Raw genomic sequence first — 22,432 nt, forward strand, 5'->3', positions numbered from 1 at the left:
TACAGTACAAAATAACACTAAAACGGATATTTAGGCAGAACAAGTGGTCCAGAAACTGATCCACAACCACTGTAGAAGGCCCTCCTGCCGGGTTTTCTGTCCTACCAGGCTGAAAATGCATTCAGTGGGATAGAAAACCCGGCTGGATTGTGGCCCTTGAGGACTGACTTTGACATACCTCACCAACTATGTCACTGAGAGCTGCACAACTGTTGCAGTTGCAAGAGCAGAAATCAAGAAGCCCACAACTACCTCAGTAGTCACATTTTGTTTACTGCAGCACACATAGGGCTGTACATTTCCCAGCAGCACAGGTTCAAGCGAAGGTGCAGTCCCTTAGTTCTACGTAGCAACTGACACACAAAACTACAACCATAAAACAAAGCATTTGTGAAAACTTTGAAGCGTTGGAATGCAGAAGCTGCAAAACCTGAACACTGATATGTTGCAGGACAATTCAGGTTTGTTCTGCAGATTAATGTGCCTGTTTTCCTCTGGAGCACCTTACATTTTCCTGGCAGTGATTGAATTACTGACATAAGACCAGAGCTCCTCGTGACCAAAGAAAATAGCTGAACTATCAGAGGTGCATTCAAGTGCCAGCGTCTACGTAGATACCAAATGATAAAGCAAAAACAGTTGACTATCTCGGGAATAAAACACACACAGAGCTGTGTGGATCAGCCAACACTGCAGCTGTTCAAAGGCTCCAAAGGATCATCTCAGCAAATAACAATATCAAAACGTTTATAAAATTACACTGAGTGATATTTCAGTGGGTTCCTTTAAGTTTGACAATGCTTACAGCTAAAGAAAAAAAAAATCGCCTCAAAATTAGAATACTGTGAAAGGGCTCAATATTGGAGACTCACGTCACCCTTATTTGCTAATTAACTTTGAACAGCTGTATTGGTTTCATTAGCTTTTAAATGTTGTATCAGGGACTCTGAGAAGTTGTATTGTGGAGTGGTAGTAGAGCGGTGCCGGGACATTTGCAGAGCACTGCTGAGGACCCACTGAGCTTGGTACTGAATCTATACTCCACGTTTGTCAAGGACCACTTTCTCAAGGACTCCGTGTATCCATTGCATCTTTGTAAAAACTGTCTGCATTGTGTGGAACAGGGTGTTTAAAAAATAACCCTTAACCAAATAGAGAATCTATAGAGTAGTTTGAAAAGTGAAGATGGGGGAGGAGAGAAGGTCACTAAAAGAGCAACTTGGGTCTCAGCAGTGCCAGACTCAGCATCACACCACATTGCAGGTGTATTTTGTGCAAAACGCAACATTTCTGCATTAAAAATGTTGGTGCAAAAGGAATACCAAGACTTGGTCTGAGACCCTGAAATTTGATAATGGCTTACAGCTAAAAACCCAAAATTCAGAGGAACACTTGAAATATCTCAGTATAAATACATTTTGATATGCTAATTTAACCCTACATCTGCATCCAGTCATGTCACCTTCACAACATGTCATGAATAGCAAACAAACTGCAGCAGATACTTTATTTTTACATTAAAACATGGCTATACATCATTTTTACAAATGACAAGATAAATCAATACCATACAAAATGTCAAACTTGGCTGCAAGATATAAAAATTGTTGTGCCAATAGATTGGTCACATACATATATAAAGTGACATTGCATCAAATATACCTCTTCTGCAGTTGTGAAAGTCATATCAAGGTGCTCGTCTGGGATCTCTACTTGCGCTCTAAGCTGACAGAAGGTCAGAAGGTCAAGTGTGTGTGCCCAACAGTGAGGAGGGATTCTTTAATCCTGGGTGTCTGCTAACATGCATGGTGTCTGCAGAGGAATACTTAAGGTAAGTGGCACAAGTGTCTCGGGTTTGGGCCGTGGCTGCAGCGCTGGCCAGGATACTCATGATCCTCAGCAGCACAGACTCACTGAAAAGTAAAGGAGACAGATGTCAAATTTCACATCTTTGAGGGGAACTTTGAGGGAACCTTTCAAACCCCGAACCTGCCGATATGAAGGCTTGAGACCAGACACCAGGCAGCTTCTCCTTCAGGTGTTGGAGGCTCCTGCAGAACTTGGCGGGCCAGGCACAGGGCTGCTCCTGCCAGGTGCACAGGCAGGAACGCCACACACTGGCCGTCCATCAGCGACAGCTCCAGAAGATAACGAGCCATCCAAACCATCTGGTAACACCAAAGACACTTCAGGGCTACAACTTCTTTTTTTTTGTGTGTGTCATCAAAATGGACAAATCTACCTTAGTGCTACAGTGAGCAATGGAAGCAAACAGAATAAGGAAATGCAAAGGTGGGCAGTGGGACAAATCAAACTTGAGCCCACAGAGAACTTTCCGTTCCATCCGCAGCAGCTGGTGCTTCGTATACGTGTGGTCCATCAAGTAGCAAAGTCCAGACACCTAAAAAAAAAAAAAAAAAAATAAATCCAAGACAAAATGATCCAAGTAATTTTTTTTTTGAACATTAAGGCTACGGTCTATAATTAGAAGATTGCATTCATTTGGGGTAAATCATGCCTCCAGGTACCCTTGGGAGAGGTACCAAACCCCCTAATGCCCTCCAATCAAGTAAGTAAACCCCTTTTCCTTTTCAGTCACAGCTGTTGGTTGTTCACACATCAGCCAACAGGAGAAAACAAACTTAATTCTGTAATTTGACACTTGGGAGGAGCGAGTACCTCAGGAAGAAGACACTCCTCCTTCTTTGCAGCAAGGAAGAGGCAAACCATGCCGAGGAGCTGTAGGTTGGCTGTGGTCACCTTCATCTGACGAAGGCAACGGTTCAGAAGGTGTACAGCCAGATAGAGGGTCTCTGCTTGAAACTGCATCATGTCCTGTTACCATTACAGAACATTCAGGACTCAAGTGAAAAAACAACCTTTAACTCAGATCAAGCTTTCACAGATACTAGTGGCAAAGAACAGGTTTAGTTACATCTTCAGCTACAATAAAATAGAGATTTTCAAACTTTAATATTGTGTAACACACAATTTTAACAATGTTGCAACTGCACATATGACCTAAAATAACTAGGCAATAACTACTCAAGAAAACGTGGTTTTGTAGATACATCTACATTTAGAAGCAGGCTGTGAAGGTTCCCTGCTCTAGAATATAAAACACAAAAAACGCTGCATCAAAAAAAAAAAAAAAAAAAAAAAAAAAGGTGTATTATCTTTACACTAATATTTGCTTGAGGCATCACCAATCAGACACTTACACTGAAGTCAAAAGATCTTGGACCCAAAGAGCACCCAGGTAAGGACCAAATGTTCTTACCCCTAGTGACTAATGGCAGGGTCAGACTGACTTGTTGACCCCAATCAGATTTCTAGAACTGATGCAGCCTTTTGTGTAAGACAGATCTTAAGAAGCAAAAACTCCTGTTGTCTTTTAAACTTGCAATAGTAGGACATGGAAAGGGGCTGAAACCAGTGCAGCCATTGGCCATTACCTGGTCTTAACCTGCATTTGAAGATTGCATCAAAGAACCTCATGTCAGAGCGCAAATAAATGCATGTTAAAGTATGTCACCACTAAAATGTGACTACAGGAGAAAAAAAAGGCAACTTACATGAACTTGAATCAGCCAGTCCACTAAAATAGCCCGAGTGGCATCAGTGAAGTGCTGAGGCAGGTCGGTGCTGGGCGGAGAGGTCTGCATCTGAGTCCTCTACAAGGTGAAACAAGAAACTGCGCTTTAAATATTATAAACAGTAAATCGACTACAGACGATTGTCTTAACGATGGAGATGCTTCCAAATATCTCAAGTTCAGGTTCCAGCTTCTTTAATGTTAAACTTAATCACTGGAGAACATCATGGCTGGAATATCACGTGGCCACCATAGAGGCAGTAAATTATAGCAAATTTGTCACTCACAATAGTGGATGGAGGCTATAAAGATAAAAGCAAGGCAATACAACAAATGCCATACTGGAGAGCCCAAACCATTGGGTATTCAGTGGTTTAAAAGGTGTTCTCAGGAACATTGTTTAACATATGAGCTTTCTTCACGATGTATCGTAGTTGTTCGAGAAGGAACTAGAGCAGCCACGACACTACCATGCGTCTCTTACTGGCGACGTCGCTGGGTAGGAGCTACAGTGCATTATAGTCATGAAGTGCTGAACCTGCGGAACACAGGAATGGAGCAGGAGATCGACAGGCGGATCGGTGCGGCATCCGCAGTAATGCGGACTCTGCACCGGTCCGTAGTGGTGAAGAGAGCTCTCGATTTACCGGTCGATCTTCTTTCCTACCCTCACCTATGGTCATGAGCTCTGGGTAATGACCGAAAGAACAAGATCACAGGTACAAGCGGCTGAAATGAGCTTCCTCCGTAGGGTGGCTGGGCTCTCCCTTAGAGATAGGGTGAGAAGCTCTGCCATCCGGGAGGAGCTCGGAGTAGAGTCGCTGCTCCTCCGCGTTGAGAGGAGCCAGATGAGGTGGCTTGGGCATCAAGTTAGGATGCCCCCTGGTGAGGTGTTCAGGGCATGTCCCTCCGGGAGGAGACCCCCGGGAAGACCCAGGACACGTTGGAGAGACTATGTCTCTCGACTGGTCTGGGAACGCCTGGGGATCCCTTCGGATGAGCTGGAAGAAGTAGCTGGGGAGAGGGAAGTCTGGGCTTCTCTTCTTAGGCTGCTGCCCCCGCGACCCGACCCCGGATAAGCGGGAGATAATGGAAGTGCTCAACCTGCAGAACACGCTTTTGGTTTTGAGCCGAGGTTGTCCAAAGTAAATCCAGGCCAAACATAAAAACATTTGGCCCTGATGTCATTTTTATTAAAATTCTATAACACACACACACACACACACACACACACACACACACATACTGTATATATCTGTTACAGCCTCAGCAGTGGGAAGAGGGACTTCTGTCAAGGCACCCGTCTGCAAACTAAATATCACTCCAATGTGCATGTGTCAAACAAATATTTTGAGTCAAGAACCCCAAGTCTCGAGATCCAACATGACATAGTGCTGTGACGACAATGTCTCACCATCATATCCAAAAACATGTCCCACGCATATGATTTGTCCCAAATGAGGCCCAGCTTCTCCAGTGCGACCTCCACTTCGTGTCGCAGCAGGCTCGGCACCAGTGCCTGCAGACTGTAGAGAGGGTGCACCACACTGCCATCGACTGCACAGGACACGGGAAAGAGCACAGGCAAACCAGTTAACCCACCTGGAGTAATTGGTCATGGTGCTGAGTTGTAGAAATACGTTTAAGAGCCAACAATTACCAACGGAGCACTGCCGTCTGGCTTCTTGGAACTCCAACAGGATGTCAGTCCTTGTTTGGGCTGATAACGGTCTTCCCTAAAAAGGTAGAACATGTTGCAGCTTTGGGCTTGAATTAAAGTGGACCAGCTTTATACTGTGAGATCCTGTCTTCAGATCACCCTTTAAAACTGCACACATTGGAATTGTGTTTTGAAAATACACCTGGCCATAATTTCAACAATCTCCACAAAGAGGTGAATTGTGGTGAACCTCCAGGCCTTTACCTCAGAGGCACCCAGAATATTGTAAAGACGGAGAGGTGCAGAGGATTAAAAAGGTCTTCCTGGGTCTCATCCAACAGAAAAAAGTGATTCTCAATTTTATTTATCAAGAGCTCCGAGCAGAAAGACGGCCATCTCACAGCTTGGATCATTTGAGTTATACTACTCGTCTTGAAATGAGTACACACACACACACAAAAAAAACTTTTTCCACAACACGACTGAAAGTTAAATGTGGTTATTTTTCAAACTGTCGCAAGTGTAGTGGAAAAGCAGCCAGGTGCGTACCCATTTACGCTCCACATCCACCTCCACATTGACCACCAGCCTCTCATCCGGTCCCAGAGACTGCCAGCCATCAATGGGTGCACAGCCGTTACCCCAAGATCTTACTGGGACTCTGTCATCCACCTGGAGGGGAACAGATCCACATATAATTACTAAAACTATCCCACGTGCATGAGTTTGAGCAATAGAGTTTTCCAGTAGGGGCATGTGGTTTCTTGTCATGAGTCAGTAAAGGGAACCGGTTGCTTCATTTCAGCATAAAATGTCATTTACCACATTAGATTTTGAAATTCACCAAATGAGTCAAACGGTGCCGATCAGTAATTGAGCTGAATGATTCCAAGAATGTGAAACCACGGACGACGCAGGTGCCTCGAATCAACCCATCCAGGTGAACGTCTCACCTGACCACTCAGCGGGAAAAGGCAAACGGATCACGCATTCAATTCAACACAAAATATTTCTAGTTTTTGGATTGACGCTCAAATGCTGAATGGATGCAAACAAATTCTGCGTTTATTTCTATGTCACCTGGCGCGTTTACCTTCTTGTGTAAGTCCAGCAGGGGCTTGGAGTCGCAGAAACCGGTCCGGGCCATGGCAGCCGGGGACAAAATCCCTGCGTCGAGCCGCTGCAGCTACTTACACGGTGTCGGCGGAGGCCTGGAGCCGAGAGGGGGACGATGCGGCCCGCGACCAGGGGCTCATAAAGCCCGCGGTGCAGGTGAGGGCGGGGCGACAGGAAGTCAAAGTGGACAGGTAACAGCGACAATTTCCGGTCCGAAACACTAATTAGCTTTCGTGAACGGAGGGGGACGTTGGCTGTTCATGTTTTAATACTGCAAATGGACTTTAAAAAAGATCTCTGGATACTATTTGTGCTCAGTATTAGAAAATCTTCAATTTTTCCAGAACTCAACTCCAGCTGAACCTTTTTAAGCTCAAGAGAGAGAAGCAGCCTCTGAATTGGCCTCAGTGTTAGTGAACGGTGTTCATTTTCCCTCTGATCGACCGCCGTACTTCATAGATAACGTTTTCTAGCAACCTACAGCAGCTTGCTGTAAAGTCTCTTTTTTATCCTCAATCAGGGGTCTCGTCCTCCTGGAGTCGGCATTATCCTCATTAATCAATGATTGCTATAACTCTGGATGTCTGCTTCCTCCTCGTCAGTATCATCCAGCCTCAGAGACTCCACATCTTCATTGCTCTCCATGACCCGATGACCCCTTGGGCCAAGCAATATAATCAGTAACACAACCCCTGTCAGGTGACCTCAGTGTGATACAATAAATCACACTATTTTCTTTAGATTTATTCTAAAAAAAAAAAAAGTTCACACAAACCTAAAAGAAAACAGCATTTAATGTGAAGTGTAGCCATGAAACATGGTTCTCATTTTCTGAAACCAATTGGTGCAGAGCAGGTCATAAATTACAACTAGTGCACAACCTAGTGTCCTCTTTCGGCATTTCAGTATCCAGAGCGTAAACCACAAAAGTAAAAATGTTCTCATATTTCCTTAACTTTTGCATACAGGCATGCGCATCCACACGTCCATTATCCCCCCCCCCCTCCCTCTTTACATACATGTGGAGGACATGTGGTCAGAAATTCACACATTGGTTTGGCAATTCAGGACTTTTTAACTTGGTCAAATGTTTCCAGGCTTCCACCAGTTTATCACTCACTGACCAAAGTTCTGGTCAACTCCTCGCAGCATAATGACACATTGCAGATATGAATGTAGAAGCGCTTTTTGATTCCTTTGACCTTCGGAGGACTTGTTTAGAAAAAATAAAATTAAATACACATTTACAAAAACTTAAATCATCTGTGAAGGAAGTTTCCCTTAACTTGTTGACCTACTTCAGTTTGCATTGGAAAATTCTAAGAGTAGCCGGTAGATATGGGATGTTCTGGTGTAACTAACAACCACGCTGGGAGGATATCCTGATCCAAACCTGCCTCCTGTTCCCCCAATATCATCCTCCTCTTCACTGTGATTGGCTGTTGCATGTGTCAGGGATTGTGCATTAAAGAACAAATAAAAAGAGTCTTTCGTAGGGATGTGGATGTGGAAGGACAGTGAAGGTGTCAACGATTATTCCCATATGCTGGCAGAGTAAGAGAACTGAGGGAAGTGTGTTCGGTGGTCCGACTCCTTCGCATCTAAACTGCCATCTGTTGGAGAGAAGAGGCATTACACCCAGAAAACGAGTCACAGCTCAGGTGAGACACACGTCCAGAGACTTACACCTGTCCGGGGGAGTTATTGTGATAGTTTGTGCTGTGAACTCTTCATCAAAGTACCGCGTGTCCGTCTCTGACATGACCTGGGGCTTGAACGGTGGAATGAGCTGTGGAAAAAGGACAATAGTTAGATGGTGAACATCCGCTCGCTCAGCTTCCAGTCCAGGTTGTACCTTTTTCTCTATGACATCCTGCCAGTTGATTGAGGTAAAGAACCTGTGGCTCATGACATCTTTGGCATCATCTGGTCCACCTCCCAACCTGTAACCAAAGCAAAGCCATTCACAAACCACGTGCAATGTAACCTGGAGTAGTTCCCTTTATTACCTCCCCCACCCCCTGCTACATAAAGATATACTTCCTTAATAAAATGTGCATATTGTCCACGACTTTTGTTTCAGTCTTAAGATAAGCAGCGATTCTAAACGCACTCTATCAACCTTGCCCTGCGTTGTCCACTGTCATTACTTAGCTTTTTTATCCACATTATTTTATTGATTACCATTTAAGAATTAATTTCAGGCAGATAAAAGAGCAAAAAGAAGAAATGGGTGAAGAGGAAAGAATGAATGACTACCAGGGACAGTATTAAAACAGTTTTAGCTAAATAATTAAGCCAACCAAACACAGTTTTACGTATTTATGTTGACTGAATTTGTAATGGCGTAAAGCACAAACCGCTGTTTGGGGTCCTTTCTGAGCAGGCCGTTGAGCAGTTCCTTGCCCTCAGGGGCCAGGCTTTTAGGGAAGCGAATCTCTTCCATGAGAATGAGCTCAAAGAGACGTTCGTGATCCTGGTTATAAAAGGGCAATCGGCCACACATCATCTCATACATGACCACACCCAGACCCCACCAGTCCACTGCCCGGCCATAGTCGTTGTCCTCAAGAACCTGAAAGAAAAAGAATTAAACAGGACTGTTTTGGGGTGCATTTCCTATGAAGTGTCAGGAGGGGGTGCCAGAGTCCAGCCTGACACATAACAGCGCGACAACCCAGCCACCACCGATACAGAAGAAGAGCGAATGCCGGCATCCAACAGACAAGCTTAGATTGTTACCAGAATACACAGGGCGCCAATAGTCGGCACGTGAGTATCAGGACTGGACTACAAAGCAGTGGAAGAGGGTGGGCTGGTTTAATGAATCCAATTTCGGGGGGAACACAGCATCAGTACGTGGAAAAAGCAATCACGATGCTTTGGGCAACGTTCTGCTGCTTCCTGGCATCTGTGTGGACGTTACTTTGAAATGTCCCTCCTACTGAAGCATTGGTACAGACCAGGTAAGCCTTTTCGTGGAAACAATATCCCCGGTGGCTGCGGCCTCGTCCGGAGGGGAAATGTGGCAGAGAAACAAGGTATTTTGGCAGCGAAATAGGGACCAACACACAATAAGGCAGGTGGGGGATCTCGTTAGAGAGCGCCCCTCTAATGTGAAGTGCAGCTCGGACTGGTCCAAACTGGATCCTAAAGGGCTCGTTTCATGATGTCTAGAGGGAGCTGTGTACCATTCTTTCCTCTATATTGAAGAGAGAGGATTATTTTGTTACTTTTATCTGATTATGTCTTGGACTCCCATAATGACATCACTCTTGATGGGAGTTGTTTTATGTTTCCTGATCACGTGACTGATTTTTCAGGTTCTTAAGGGACTACAATCGCTATCCGTGTGGAACTACAGCAGCACTTTTCATTAAAAAGATGTTCCATAAAACCGTTGGTATTACTGATAACAGTTACCTCTGGTGCCAGGTACTCAGGAGTTCCACAGAAGGTTTTCATGGTAGCACCATCTGTGATCCCCTCCTTACACAGCCCAAAGTCTGTTATTTTGATGTGGCCATCTTTGTCCAACATGAGGTTCTCCAGCTGCGCAGAGACAAACATTAAGCTTTAGTCACCATTTTAATAACGTGTCGGTGAGAGTATAACTTCAGCAGTACTGTTGATAATTAATTAAATTTTTCTTCAAAAAAAGGGACAATGTAGAGTATAGAGGAAAGTGTTAGAGATTTTAATGTGTGAAGGAAATTCTGAGACTGACTGCAGATAACAGATATAATGATAAAGAAAAACAGAAGACTAGAGAGCTTACCTTCAGATCCCTGTAAACTACATTACACGAGTGCAGGTACTCCAGCGCTGACACTATTTCAGCACCGTAAAATCTGGCTCTGTCCTCGGTGAACACTCTGTCCCGCGACAGGTGAAAGAAGAGCTGGAAAAGAAGCGTAAATGTGTTCTATGTTCTCTCAGAGGAGTGGATTCAGAAGCACACGGTGGACATAAACCCAGACTCTGTGCACAAGTGTAGATTTTGTAAAGAAAATTCAAGTGTGTTTTATACAGCCATGTATCCTTTTTCAATCTTTGATTTATTTCTGTTTTTCTTCAGCCAGGTGTTGGTGTAATATCATACAATAACCAAACAGCTCCATTATGTTGTCCATCATCACTACATTAGACAGAAGAGAAGGAAACTTACTTCTCCCCCATTTGCATATTCCATCACAAAGCATAGGCGATCATGTGTTTGAAATGCATATTTCAGGGTCTGGAGGGAAGAAAAACAACAATTATACAAACACTTAAACAGAAGTGACAATAACTGTGACTGATAACCTACTGTTAAAAAGGGATGTCGCGTATTTTGGAGAACTCTGCTCTCTGTAACCGTGTGTGCCACCTCATCCTGAAAGAAGAACAAAAACACACACACAGGCGTTTGAAAGGGGCACTGCAAATAATGGTAAAACCAAAACACTTTCAAAAGGAGTTCAAGTAAAGGCTTTTTCAACGACGGGATGAGAACACACCTTAGCAATGATGACTTCTTTACGAAGGATTTTCATTGCGTAGTACACCCCCGTGGCCTTCTCCTTGACCAGGATTACTTTGCCAAATGTTCCTTTGCCCAGCAGCTTCAGGTAGTCAAAGTCGCTCATAGTCTACAAAAAACCACCAATCAACGCTACTGTTTTGATATACATACATAATGAATACCATGAGCTGCTCTGCCTGTATAAATACAGACCACTTTTGTCCGGGATTTAAATGCAGCTATTTCCATGTTTTCAGAGCCGCTGTTGTCACATGGCGACCCAAATTTGATCTCCATCCGCTCCTCGTCCTGCTGCTGACTCTTCAGGCTGTTGGCCACCGCCTGGATCGATTGCATCCATTTCTTCCTGAACCACAATGAAGCATGTTTTCTGTTTTTAAGTTGTTGTTTTATAGTTTATGGTACACACTGGTATGGTATACTTCCACACAGCACATTCAGAGAGAGGGACTATGTGGTAGCAACATCAAAAAAGCAATCAGAAAAGGCAGAGGAAGAAAGAAAAGAGAGGATGTTCCCTCTGGAGTTGTGGTCTTTACCTGTCATCATGGTTGTCTACATGGAAGGTGCGTTCAATAACAGAGGTCCACTGCAGGCATCGGATGACAAACGTATTGGGCCGCGGCCGCTCTGTCTTCATCAGCTGGCATTCTGGAGGCCCCCAAAAAATAACAAAACACACAAGCGGTTTAAGATGGATGCAGCGCTTCCAGACCTCTGACTAACCAAAGTGTCACTTGAGGGACGGACCTGCGACAGAGAAGTTGTTGAGCGGCGGTAAGCTGTGATCACACACTTCGGGTTTCTCTTTGTAACCAATAAAGGACCCGTCGCTCTTTAAGATGAAGTAACGAGGACGCCAGGTTTTAATGTATTCGCCTGCAGAAGAATTAAAATGGTGACATTTTGCAAAAGGCAATGGCAACATATTCATTTCCAGAAAATGAACCACAGCTCCTGAATAGCTGACTCAACTGCGCAGCTTTACATCACAGCATTGCCACAAACAAAGCTTTTTCTCCGAGCGTGACGCTTAATGACTTCTTTAAGCATCAAGTGTAAAGCTAACGTTGGCTCGGCCCGCTCTGAGGATGCTGCTCTATAGCTGCAGCTCCTTGGGAGAGTCCTCAGGATGTCTTCCACGCCCTGTCTCATCCTGTTTATGATCATTGCCCTTCTTCAATAATTGACAAACATCTTTTAGGGAAGCTTTGTGATTTGTCCTCCATCAGATTCCCATCACTGGAAAGAAGCATTGGTGTGGTTCCGTGTAACAGCTTCTGCTACTTTAATTACTATTTGATGTGGTTTCTGATTCAGCATTAAATCTGTGACATGTTATAAATTCACTTGAATGGAAAAAAAAACCCCGGAACGGAGGCCTCACCTCTCTTGAAAAGCCATCCTTCTCTCACAACACTGACTTCATCCATGCTGCAGCAGGACACGCTGTGAGAGGGGAGAAGATGCTGTTTGTTAGGTAGATCAGGCTTGACAACAAAAAGACAAGTGAGAGCACTGGCAGGAAGCTGGGGGTAAGGCTTCAACTGAATCTGATTTCTTGGAAGGAGTCAGTTATTTGGAGTCACCACAGTAGTTAAATGAATCTACTGTGAATGTTCTGTTCTCCAGGTTACATCAAACCTGCTACATTAATGGCTCTCATGACTGCAATCTATTACAATAGATCTGTTATCTAACATGGACCCCACACACACGCACACACGCACACACACACACACACACACACACACACACATTGCATTCTGAGGCAAACATTCTGAGGCAAACTCTACACAAACTTGGACAACAACAAATGGCAAATTATCTGCAATATTAAATGACGTAATGAGCCTCATCTAAAGTTATGATGCCTCGGTGATTCAGGGTCTACCAGCGAATAAACAGCTTATTTAGTACAATAAGAAATTCAACTAATTTTAGTAAACCCTTGTAACCTGAGATTTACAATGCATGCAATCAAAAAATATACGAAGCAATTATAAAATATTCAGAATGCGTTTATGACTTGATCTTGTTCAAATATTATACGATTATTCCAAAACACATTGATAAACATGAAGCACTTTCCAGGGCTGCGGACAGGTCGGGCCGCTTCACAGGGTCGATATTAAGGAGCGAAGGACGATGACGACGATACCGCGGATAATAACAATAATAATAACACGCACGTTCCGCTGATGGCGAGAGAGCACGTCGGTTAGCCATTTCTGGTGGTTTTAATTTAAGCCGGTATTTCTTACCTTCACGTATTTCGGCTGATTTTTGTTGTTTTTTTGGAAACTAATGTTCAAATGAAGACTAGTTCCAGGAGATTACTTGAAGCTGGTGCGTTCTCAACTCTGCGGATGACCACACAGCTCGGCGGACTCTGTTGTTTTCCTCTCCGCAACAGCAACATTGGCGGTTTATTGTCTCCGCTGCGAAGCTTTAGCAAAATCGGCGTCCACCGGGCTTCATTTTGTTAGATTAACACTTCGCGTATGGATTCAAGTCTCATCCAAATTGTATAAAAGTAACGGTAGGCGCTTAGTCGTCTTCCCAGACAAGACAGTTCAGCGAAGCAGCCTCGAGACCGCGACTCACGCAAACGGAAGTGACGTCTTTAAGAGAACGGGGCCGTGGCACTAAACGGAAGTCTGTCATCAGGAGTAAACATGTTTCTACATTGCGTACAGAAAATAACATTTTATTTATTTCTTCATAAAAATAACATTAAGCAACATTCGAAATAAATCAGTATATAATGATAAAGAAAGATTGGCAATGTTTCAAGCAAAAGTTTCTATATTTTTAACAACCAGATTTTCAGCTATGAGATTTCCTTCTCTAAAAACTTTCCAGTCTTTAAATTTAATCCTGTAATTAAAGCTGTGTCTGACAGACCAGATTCTAAATGTTATTTATCTTTTCAAATAAAAATGTTTTTAAAAAAGGAATGAGGTGCAAACTCAATGAAAGAATCTGCCAGAGTATAAAAATTTTATTACACTGACATAATTGTCCGAAGCTGTGTCCTTTAAGGAGCTTTACTTTGTTGTCTTTGCAGTTTTCGTTGGATGTAGCGAGCACGAGCCTCGTTCACACTCGTTTCATCGTTTCGCTTTTCGAGTTTTTTCATAACATTCTCTGCAGATATCTCTGGAAAAAATATACACACAATAAATTAAGCATAATTACATAGATTCAGGTTACTCCAAAAACACCATTTAAAGCCACTACGTGGATCAAGCACACTAAGGGTTAACAACATTTGCCGTATAAATAAATAAATAAAGTTTGGGGGAAACCACCTGCTTGTCTCTTTGCTGCTTCCCTTTTCTCCCATTTTGTTATCTCCTCATTGGTCACTTCCTCTCTTGCAACATTGCTCAAATCATAGACATCCACCTCATGGAGCTTAGGGAGCAAGTCTTTCACCCACTCATAACGAATGGGACAGACCGTCCTCATGTACACACGCGAAGTCACCAGGACGTCATGGAAGATTACCCAGTTTGCTTTTGCTTCCTTCTCGAAAAGCTTAAAGAAAACCAAGGGAATTTGCATAAACAGAGGAAATGAGAAATGTAGTGCAGTGAATACATTTGTAGATTTAAATTTAAAAATACATTATCCAAAATTATATTTACAGCAGATGATGGGTGAATGTGAACCATGGATCCTCTTCCATCCATTGTACAAAATGTCTTACCCACAGATCTATTTAGGATGGAAAAACATTAATGATCACAAACCAGCATTAAAAAAGGCTAAATAATGTGTAAAGTAAATAGAATGTCAATTTGAAAATGTTGCATAAACAAGATACCTTCTTGCTACATTGGTGAAATATCCCGAGCATAGACACTGCCTGAACATGTCAGTCCTACTACCCACAAATGTTTCTACTGGAAAATGATTCTTCTGAGAGAGAGAAAAACATCTGTTAGTGTGCAAACATCAATCAAATTTTTTTTAAAATATATAAATGACAAAAGCAGAATAACCATCTGCAGGAAAACGAAGTAGAACAGCACAGCTAAATACCTGTTGGAGGCGGTGCAGGATGTCCCGCAGCTGCGTCTCCACACTAAAGGCGGACTTTAGCGCCCTCCAGTGGATCCAATTATCTTTACACCATGCAGAAGGTCTTTCACTGCTCAAAAATGAAAAGAGTCCAATAGTCAGGTCTATAAAGCACCACAATTAAGTTGAAATGAATAATGTGGAAAATATAAATTCATAAAATTACAAACATGAATATTAGAGCTGTGTTCATTATCATCCTAAATACATAACAGGCGACTAAGCCACTGCTGAATAAATAAATACTTTACCTTGATTTACACGACTGAAACACACCGAGAAGTGTGGCAAAATCATTCAGGCTGCTATTCAGTGCTCTGTGCTTTTCATCTGCCTCTTTCTGCTTGTCAGTACCGCCTGCAGAGATATCGGAGGACAGTCTTGAATATGTCTTCTTTAAAAATGTAACACTCACTGAAAATTTCAACAAATTTAAAAAATGTGAATAGTTATGCACCAATGAATAATCAAGAACTCCTCTGCCTTGTAGAGGATACCCCGATTCCTCAGGAGGCTATAACTACTTTATCCTCTTTATCATGCACATCACTCATTTTTCTTATTTTCCATATGGTGAAATGAATCGTACCGTTAATTTCCTATAAACTTCCCAAATGTCCAGAGCTTCAGGTCATTAATTGATTCTGTACATTTAGGTGCAAACACCCAGACTAGATATTTTACCCTGCTAGGTTGTGTTTTGTTGTTCAAATGCTGACCTGGCCTGATGAAAATGTTCTCCACAGACAGCATGGCAGCCACAGGCAGCAGCATGTCTTGACAGCCAAGTTCAGCAGCTTTAAGCAGAGCCCTTGTAAGACCAGGCTGTAGGGGAAACTCTACCATGAGCTCTCCTAGCTGAGTAACTCTACCCCTCCTACAATCAACACACACAAAACAAAACACACACCTATTATACACCTAAAACTACCAGTGTTATGCTGACAAAACCAAAGTCCAGACCTGTCAATGGCATCAAACTGATAAAGTTGTTTTAATGCATCAAGAATGAAGCGTTCCTCTGGTGGGTCAAGGTAGGGGAATCTTAGAAGAAAAACAGCTGGTTACTATGGAAACCGCGGTGACCATAAATAGAAAACAGACAGAATGAGCACCAATGTACCTAATGACATCATGAACACCTAGACACTTGAGGGTAAGAACCACAGCGGTGAGACTTGTCCTCTGAATTTCTGGAAGCGTGTATTCAGGCATGCTTTGTTCCCAGAATCCTTTGCTGTAGACTCGGAAGCATTTCCCCGCAGAAGTTCTCCCTGCTCTGCCTGCTCTCTGATGAGCTTCACTCCTAATTGTGAGGAAATCCAGACAGACAAACAAACCTTTCCACACTGGCTGAGTAGAGCGAGTGAATTCTTTCAGTGTTCGACACTCACTTGGAAATCGGCACCACTTCCAGGATATCCATACCTACGTTGGAGTTGTGCCTGAGCTGCTTCACAAACCCGCTGTCTATGATGTACCTGTATGAAAGTTTAAGGTAATCAATAACCGATGGTTGTGGACTGAAGTGGATGCTGGCAGGCCACGCTCACTTTATCCCATTGATGGTCAGTGATGTTGCTGCGATATTAGTGGCCATGACACATTTTCTGATCCCATCAGGCGGAGGCTGAAAGATCGCTTTCTGCTGGTCTGTAACAAAATAGAGCTCTATTTTCAACGAGGGATTTCACAGTTTAAGCAAAGGAAATTAAAGATTGACTTTTGGTTTTATATATTACCGGTACTAGTTTCCATTTAGACACGCGGGGTGAAACTTTCTGTAGTTGTGCAGAAGCAAAGAAAAGCTTTTTTTGTTGCTGAACAGCTGGAGGTTCCTCATTTTTTGATCCCAGTGACACAAAGTAAGCCCAAACTTGTAATATGGACCTCAGTATTACTTTTCTTACGTTTCATTGAAAAGTATGTAAATATAATAAATGTTGTACAGTAACATAGCACAAAACAAAGTGCAACCCTCATAATGAGTGAGATGGAAGTTGTAATGAATTTACCTGAGGCCATGGATCCATATAGGGGTAAAATGAGCAGGCCCTCCACGGTCTGGTCCTGCACGTCGTAGCGGTAGTCTATTGACTCAGCTTTTTTAAACAGCTGGTCACAGGCTTGCTCAATCTCTGTCTGACCTGTTAAGATTGAGAGATGATGACATGTTGTTGTGCATATAAGACCATTTTACGATGCGATCCTCCAGTACCTGTCAGAAACACAAGAATATCTCCTGCCGTTTCACTGGTGTGGACATCAAAGGCCAATTTGACAACCTGCAGGGAAAAACAAAGACCACAGATGAAGTAAGACTTTTTTTTTTAAACTCTTTAACAATATAAAACTACACAATGCTCAACACCTCTTTTACGTAAGCAGTACTCTGGGTGTCTTTAGGTCCAACAGCAGAACCAAAGGTGCAAGTTACAGGAAAGGTCCTCCCAGGGATGGTAAGGACACGACAGTCCCCAAGAAATGCGGAGAGTTTGTCTGTTTCCATCGTAGCAGACATGATGACCACTTTCAACGGGACAGACCGGCCCGTGCTGGATTGACCTCTATCCGAGAAGTTTTTTTTCAGAAGGCCCAGAAGGATGTCCTGCAAGAAATTGGAGAAAGCAAATGACAATAACACTGTGTATCCCCAAGAAAAGACATTTTAAAAACATATTTAGGTTGTATTGACTCACAGAGTTGAGGCTGCGCTCATGAACTTCATCCAAAATAATCACGTTGTAGTGAGAAAGGTGAGGATCAGCCAGGATCTCCCTGAGCAAACAGCCATCGGTCATATACTTCACCACCGTGTCCTGGCTCAAAGACAAACACACGCCGACATATAATGGAAATCTTGTTTAGGAGCCAGTCCTCTCTGTCTTATATAAAGGGTCTCTTTTAGTTCTTCAGAAATGAAGAAGGCTCTTGGTTAGGGAAAAACTTTGAAAAACAGTTGAATTATCTAAACCAAGAGTTCTCTTTGGCCTGGAAGACCGAAAACGTCCATCCATAAAACAGGTCTTGTTTAACTTCACAGATTTGTGCAGACTGAGAGCGGTGTCTACCGGAATTTCTAGAACACCTTTTAATCACAGCAAAGTACAAAAAAATGCACTGTAAATCAATAAAATTTAATGATTCTGTATACTTTAATCAGCACTAAAAGCTCTATTTTGTTGTTTTTAGTCTTTCAACTGTCGCAAGCATGTCTGTTACAACAGAATAGCCGATCAGATTGAATTTTGTATCATTTTTGCGAGAGTCAACTGTCAATTAAACACAACCGCAGCGAGATCGGACCTTCGACATCTCTTATATCTCAATCTAATCTGACCTTTCTTCACTGTTTCAATGCCGTTTGTAGTTTAAATCCACGCAGCCGACTTTGCAACTCACCTGAGACGTGTAGTCATCAAAACGCACTTGGTAGCCCACTTGTTTACCAAGAACGCAGCGCATCTCATCGGCTACCCTCTGGGCCACCGTAATAGCAGCCAGTCGGCGAGGCACGGTGATGCCGATTTTACCATTTTGACCAAAACCTGGACAAGAGATGTGGTGTTAGGCTGAAAACTACTGGCTCCGTTAGCTACTACGTTTAAGTAACTTCACCTGCGTGATATAGGAACTGTGGAAGCTGGGTAGTTTTCCCACTGCCCGTCTCGCCTGTGACTACTAAAAAATCGCTTTCTTTCACAGCTTCGATTAGCTGAGCTTTATGCTGGTGGATCGGAAGATATGCCGATTCGTGTTTTGAGTGTCGTCCTGATACTTTGGACATGGTGACCGATGAGTTTCCGTTTAAAAGCTAAAGAGACAGTAATAATATCCTCACAACAGTCCACTGATAGCATTCAATTCCATCTTCCTTCACTAAACTGTTCTGAGTCCTCAAGAGAAACGGATCGGCCAACTTCCGCAAACGAACCCATTCTGTGTTTCTATTGGTCCGCCGTTTTCTTCTCTCTCCAGGAAACTTAGATAAAATACTCACTATCGCCACCAATTGATGGAAATGAGATGGTGCAGCAAATAACCACATTAATAATTACAAAAACAGTAAAAAATAATAATAATTCTTTGCTTTTCTTCCCGATGAGATCCTTCCTAAACAATAAAAGTGTAAACTCTCAACACACGAGTACATTTTTTCTTTGTATTTCCTCAACTCGAGCCGTAACCAACACTCCACCATATACCAAATAATTGTTATGTTTGTACACCACCATTTGTAGTGCGATCAGACAATATTTTTTGACGGGTAAAAAAAATACTACAAAGATTTTTTTTTTGTCTAGTATACTAATGTGACCACTGATAGTTTCATTCTTGCAGCCTGTCAATGATTAGTAACAGCATTGGTTCATATGCATTAAATGCTTAGGCTAGGTGCAATACTTGCATCTGTCACCATCTAATAAAAGGTAAATGCCAATTTATTTTTCACACTCTGTAAATCAAGGTTTGCCCTAATCATAAATATCAAATACCCATTCATTTTACATTTTTATCCCCTTCAGTGCCTTATTTTGATGCATCCTTTCCACAAGGAAAATTCTGATGAACCAAAATACAACCTCATCTCACCTTGGTTAGTGGTGATGATGTGAGTGTTGAGGAAGAGGGGGACAAGAAATGTGTGGCACTGGAAATTCATGGGGAAATCATTTATATCCCCCCAACACACACATACATACACGTGCGCACACACACACACACACAAATTATACATTCAACTATGCATAAAAAGATAGATATGAAATTATATAACTGTTTCTTAAATAAATTGCCAAGTGAGCATGGATAACAGAGGGTATATTATTAATAATAAGGGCAGGCAAGCAGGCAAGCAGGCAGGCAGCAGGCAGGCAGGCAGGCAGCAGGCAGGCAGGCAGGCAGGCAGGCAGGCAGGCAGACAGACAGACAGACAGACAGACAGACAGACAGACAGACAGACAGACAGATAGATAGATAGATAGATAGATAGATAGATAGATAGATAGATAGATAGATAGATAGATAGATAGATAGATAAACAGGATGCCAGACAGAATGTATTAACATTTATTACAAGATCAAGTGTTATTTTTTCCGATTTCATTGAAAACAAAATTAAGAATAAGATGTGCTATATTTGTATGCATACAGTATTTACACAGAGATTTTACTCTTGGCAATGTAACATTATATTTATGAGTACATACAGGTTGGAAATATTCATCAATGATCAAGTCATGTTCATCACCGATAGTCAAGTCACCAGATCTCAACATAAACAGAGCAAATTTTCTGTTACTAACGTGGTTTGAGGGGGTGTCCACGGGCCACAGACCCCGGGAAGGGGGGCTTGTCACAATATATCCATCATTATCTATCTAGTTAGTTTGAGCTCTGGAATATGTAGATACTGCCATGGTTTTGGCTTAACACTGCAAAGCCTAATGTCTGTAGTTGTTTCCGAGTTATTGTGGTGATGTATACAGGTGAAATGATTGAAAATGATACCATTCCAATAATTATTGACCTGACTGTTATTTGGCAAATATGAAATAATACAATAAACAATGGAGAAACATGTCATCCAAACCAATAACACTTTGATATATTGCGTAATGTAAATACGAACCATCTTGAAATTAAGACATGAGTAGTAAAGTATGACATAGACAATTGACTTTTTGATTCACAATCTACTCTTGTAAGTACAATATGTACAGTAGAAAAGTCCGTGTTAGCCTCTGTTCAGAAAAAAAAACCTTTAAATAACATATTTTAGGTTATTTGTAAAGCATCTATGGAAAAAAAAGACACCCCCTTATGAGTCTTCCAGAGTAGATGTAACAAGAAACATTAGGACAACAAACGATGAACACCGAAAAGACCATAGCAGGTTGGAGACAGAGCAACAGATTCAGACTTCTCCCTATGGAAACCTGCTATATGCTGTATAGTACATCACATTTTTCATGTGCAGACAAAGTTGTGTCTTATGAAAGGCTGTACTTTTGATATAAAATTGCTGTGGAGCACAAAATAATTAAAATATCTGCATTCAATAAAATATATTATATAGAAGTATATTGTATTGCCCATTCCCCAAAAAACATTTCTACCATCTTCTAAGGCCATTCCACACAACATTACTTGTAAACGCTCATTTCTTGTGCGTTGTGTACCTTCGCACACACACAATGCTTGAGATAATTTAAGGGAACACTGAGCTCCCTTTTTTATTTAAAATTCGAAATGGTTATGCACTTTTAACAGTCCAATATTGGCTTTATCACACCTTTATCGCTGCTTCCTTTACTGCCAATCGATTTCAGTTTAAATAATTGTAACTAATGGCAACTTTTTATAAGATGAACCAATGCACGCATGCATTTATATGTGAAAACTAGCGCGTTGTTAACCATGCAGCGTGGGCACACGCAGTTAAAAACGGCCGGTCTCTGTTCTAATGATTTTTTTTTTTTAAAAACTGCAGGAAATTTTCAAATTTACCTTTATGAAATCACCCAAATGCAAAAGTGGTTAAAGCTACAGTAACGCTACCAAAAAAATCTAGTTTGTCCATCCAAAGGGGATATTCATGTTCCAGTCTAAAATTTCCAAGAAATTGGAATTAAATATAACTGAGCTCACTATAAAATCTTTTTTTTTGTTTTGTTTTTTTTAATAGAGACACAACATGGCAGTGGGTTGCTTTTGCCCAGTCTATTTTTTGAACCAGCCAAGGTCAAACAACTCAGCAAAGTGTTCTGTTTGTAGTTTTCCCGCAGCGAACAGGCCGTTGGATCCGACTAGACCAGCGAACCGGCTCTGCTCTGAGCAGGCACCATGACAGGCACTGCACCCATCCGCTTCAGCGTGGCCTGGTTCACTACATATGAATGCATGTTGTGTCCGTGCGTGGAGGTCACCACAGGTTTGAGGCTCACGGACCCATTGCTGCGCACCATAGTGGTGGGTGAAGGGGCGGAGTTTGTCGTGACCACCAAAGTCTTGGGGGACGGGAGCGTGTGGCTGCCATTGGCAAATGATGAGGTCACCGCCCCGGCGGGCTGCGCGTGGCGCGACAGCGGAGCCGAGGCGGGCGTCGGGACCACCGTGTGGCCGTGTCCAGCACTTTGGGCTGGTGTGTTTCTGGGGGCACCAACAGTGGTGGAGAAGGTCTGGCGAGTGTCTCCATTGTAGTGAATGTAGGAGTTGGTGTCATAACTGGGTTTAGGGTTGTGCCAGTAGCGGCTGTTGTAAGTGTTTGTGGACGTCAGCGTGTCGTTCTCCGAGGACGAAGCATCCGCATGGAAAGCCTTCACTGATGAAGATCTCTTGGGAGGAAGATCATCCTCTCTGTTGAAAAGAAAACGGCAGTGTTAAAAGTCTATTTATGGGTAACACTCTATGGCACACACATCCTTGTACTTATATCTTTGTGAGA

At 42.5% G+C, this 22,432-nt stretch overlaps 4 protein-coding genes across 8 annotated transcripts in view; all 4 read right to left on the reverse strand.

The window, feature by feature from the left end:
* Window positions 1-1,474: 1,474 nt before the first annotated feature.
* On the reverse strand, window positions 1,475-6,534 carry ccnp (cyclin P). Its single transcript, XM_057050785.1, has 9 exons — window positions 6,349-6,534; window positions 5,805-5,927; window positions 5,256-5,331; window positions 5,010-5,152; window positions 3,576-3,674; window positions 2,680-2,835; window positions 2,243-2,401; window positions 1,990-2,168; window positions 1,475-1,913 (listed from the first exon to the last, which is right to left on the reverse strand). Exons 1-9 carry the CDS (start codon window positions 6,400-6,402, stop codon window positions 1,745-1,747), a joined length of 1,158 nt encoding a protein of 385 aa, XP_056906765.1. The 5' UTR covers window positions 6,403-6,534; the 3' UTR covers window positions 1,475-1,744.
* Window positions 6,535-7,147: 613 nt separating this feature from the next.
* LOC130535619 (RAC-beta serine/threonine-protein kinase) lies at window positions 7,148-13,519 on the reverse strand. Of its 2 annotated transcripts, XM_057050781.1 has the most exons (14): window positions 13,161-13,519; window positions 12,284-12,345; window positions 11,647-11,775; window positions 11,436-11,547; window positions 11,089-11,242; window positions 10,871-11,002; window positions 10,681-10,746; window positions 10,540-10,608; window positions 10,150-10,272; window positions 9,795-9,923; window positions 8,732-8,946; window positions 8,227-8,314; window positions 8,058-8,160; window positions 7,148-7,984 (listed from the first exon to the last, which is right to left on the reverse strand). In XM_057050781.1, the coding sequence occupies exons 2-14, from the start codon at window positions 12,327-12,329 to the stop codon at window positions 7,905-7,907; spliced, it is 1,446 nt and encodes a 481-aa protein (XP_056906761.1). In that variant the 5' UTR covers window positions 12,330-12,345; window positions 13,161-13,519; the 3' UTR covers window positions 7,148-7,904. The 2 variants fall into 2 exon arrangements, with proteins under 2 accessions (XP_056906761.1, XP_056906760.1); XM_057050780.1 differs by having other exon boundaries at window positions 10,540-10,746.
* Window positions 13,520-13,885: 366 nt separating this feature from the next.
* Window positions 13,886-18,927, reverse strand: dhx40 (DEAH (Asp-Glu-Ala-His) box polypeptide 40). Of its 3 annotated transcripts, none has more exons than XM_057050777.1 (17): window positions 18,604-18,927; window positions 18,388-18,533; window positions 17,685-17,804; window positions 17,357-17,593; window positions 17,204-17,270; window positions 17,001-17,132; window positions 16,539-16,638; window positions 16,380-16,466; window positions 16,109-16,291; window positions 15,949-16,029; window positions 15,705-15,862; window positions 15,237-15,342; window positions 14,947-15,055; window positions 14,729-14,820; window positions 14,550-14,619; window positions 14,211-14,439; window positions 13,886-14,058 (listed from the first exon to the last, which is right to left on the reverse strand). In XM_057050777.1, exons 1-17 carry the CDS (start codon window positions 18,770-18,772, stop codon window positions 13,937-13,939), a joined length of 2,208 nt encoding a protein of 735 aa, XP_056906757.1. In that variant the 5' UTR covers window positions 18,773-18,927; the 3' UTR covers window positions 13,886-13,936. The 3 variants fall into 3 exon arrangements, with proteins under 3 accessions (XP_056906757.1, XP_056906756.1, XP_056906758.1); XM_057050776.1 differs by having other exon boundaries at window positions 14,729-14,823; window positions 18,604-18,926; XM_057050778.1 differs by lacking the exon at window positions 18,604-18,927 and having other exon boundaries at window positions 14,729-14,823; window positions 17,685-17,808.
* A 1,112-nt stretch (window positions 18,928-20,039) lies between these two features.
* igsf11 (immunoglobulin superfamily member 11) overlaps window positions 20,040-22,432 on the reverse strand; it is a 47,651-nt gene continuing 45,258 nt past the window's right edge. For both annotated transcript variants that reach the window (XM_057050783.1, XM_057050782.1), the window contains one exon: window positions 20,040-22,344. In XM_057050783.1, the coding sequence (XP_056906763.1) occupies window positions 21,795-22,344 (550 nt within the window). In that variant the 3' untranslated portion in view covers window positions 20,040-21,794. The remainder of the gene's footprint in view (window positions 22,345-22,432) is intronic.

The sequence above is a fragment of the Takifugu flavidus genome, chromosome 12, assembly GCF_003711565.1.
Source record: "Takifugu flavidus isolate HTHZ2018 chromosome 12, ASM371156v2, whole genome shotgun sequence".
Lineage (NCBI taxonomy): Eukaryota > Metazoa > Chordata > Actinopteri > Tetraodontiformes > Tetraodontidae > Takifugu > Takifugu flavidus.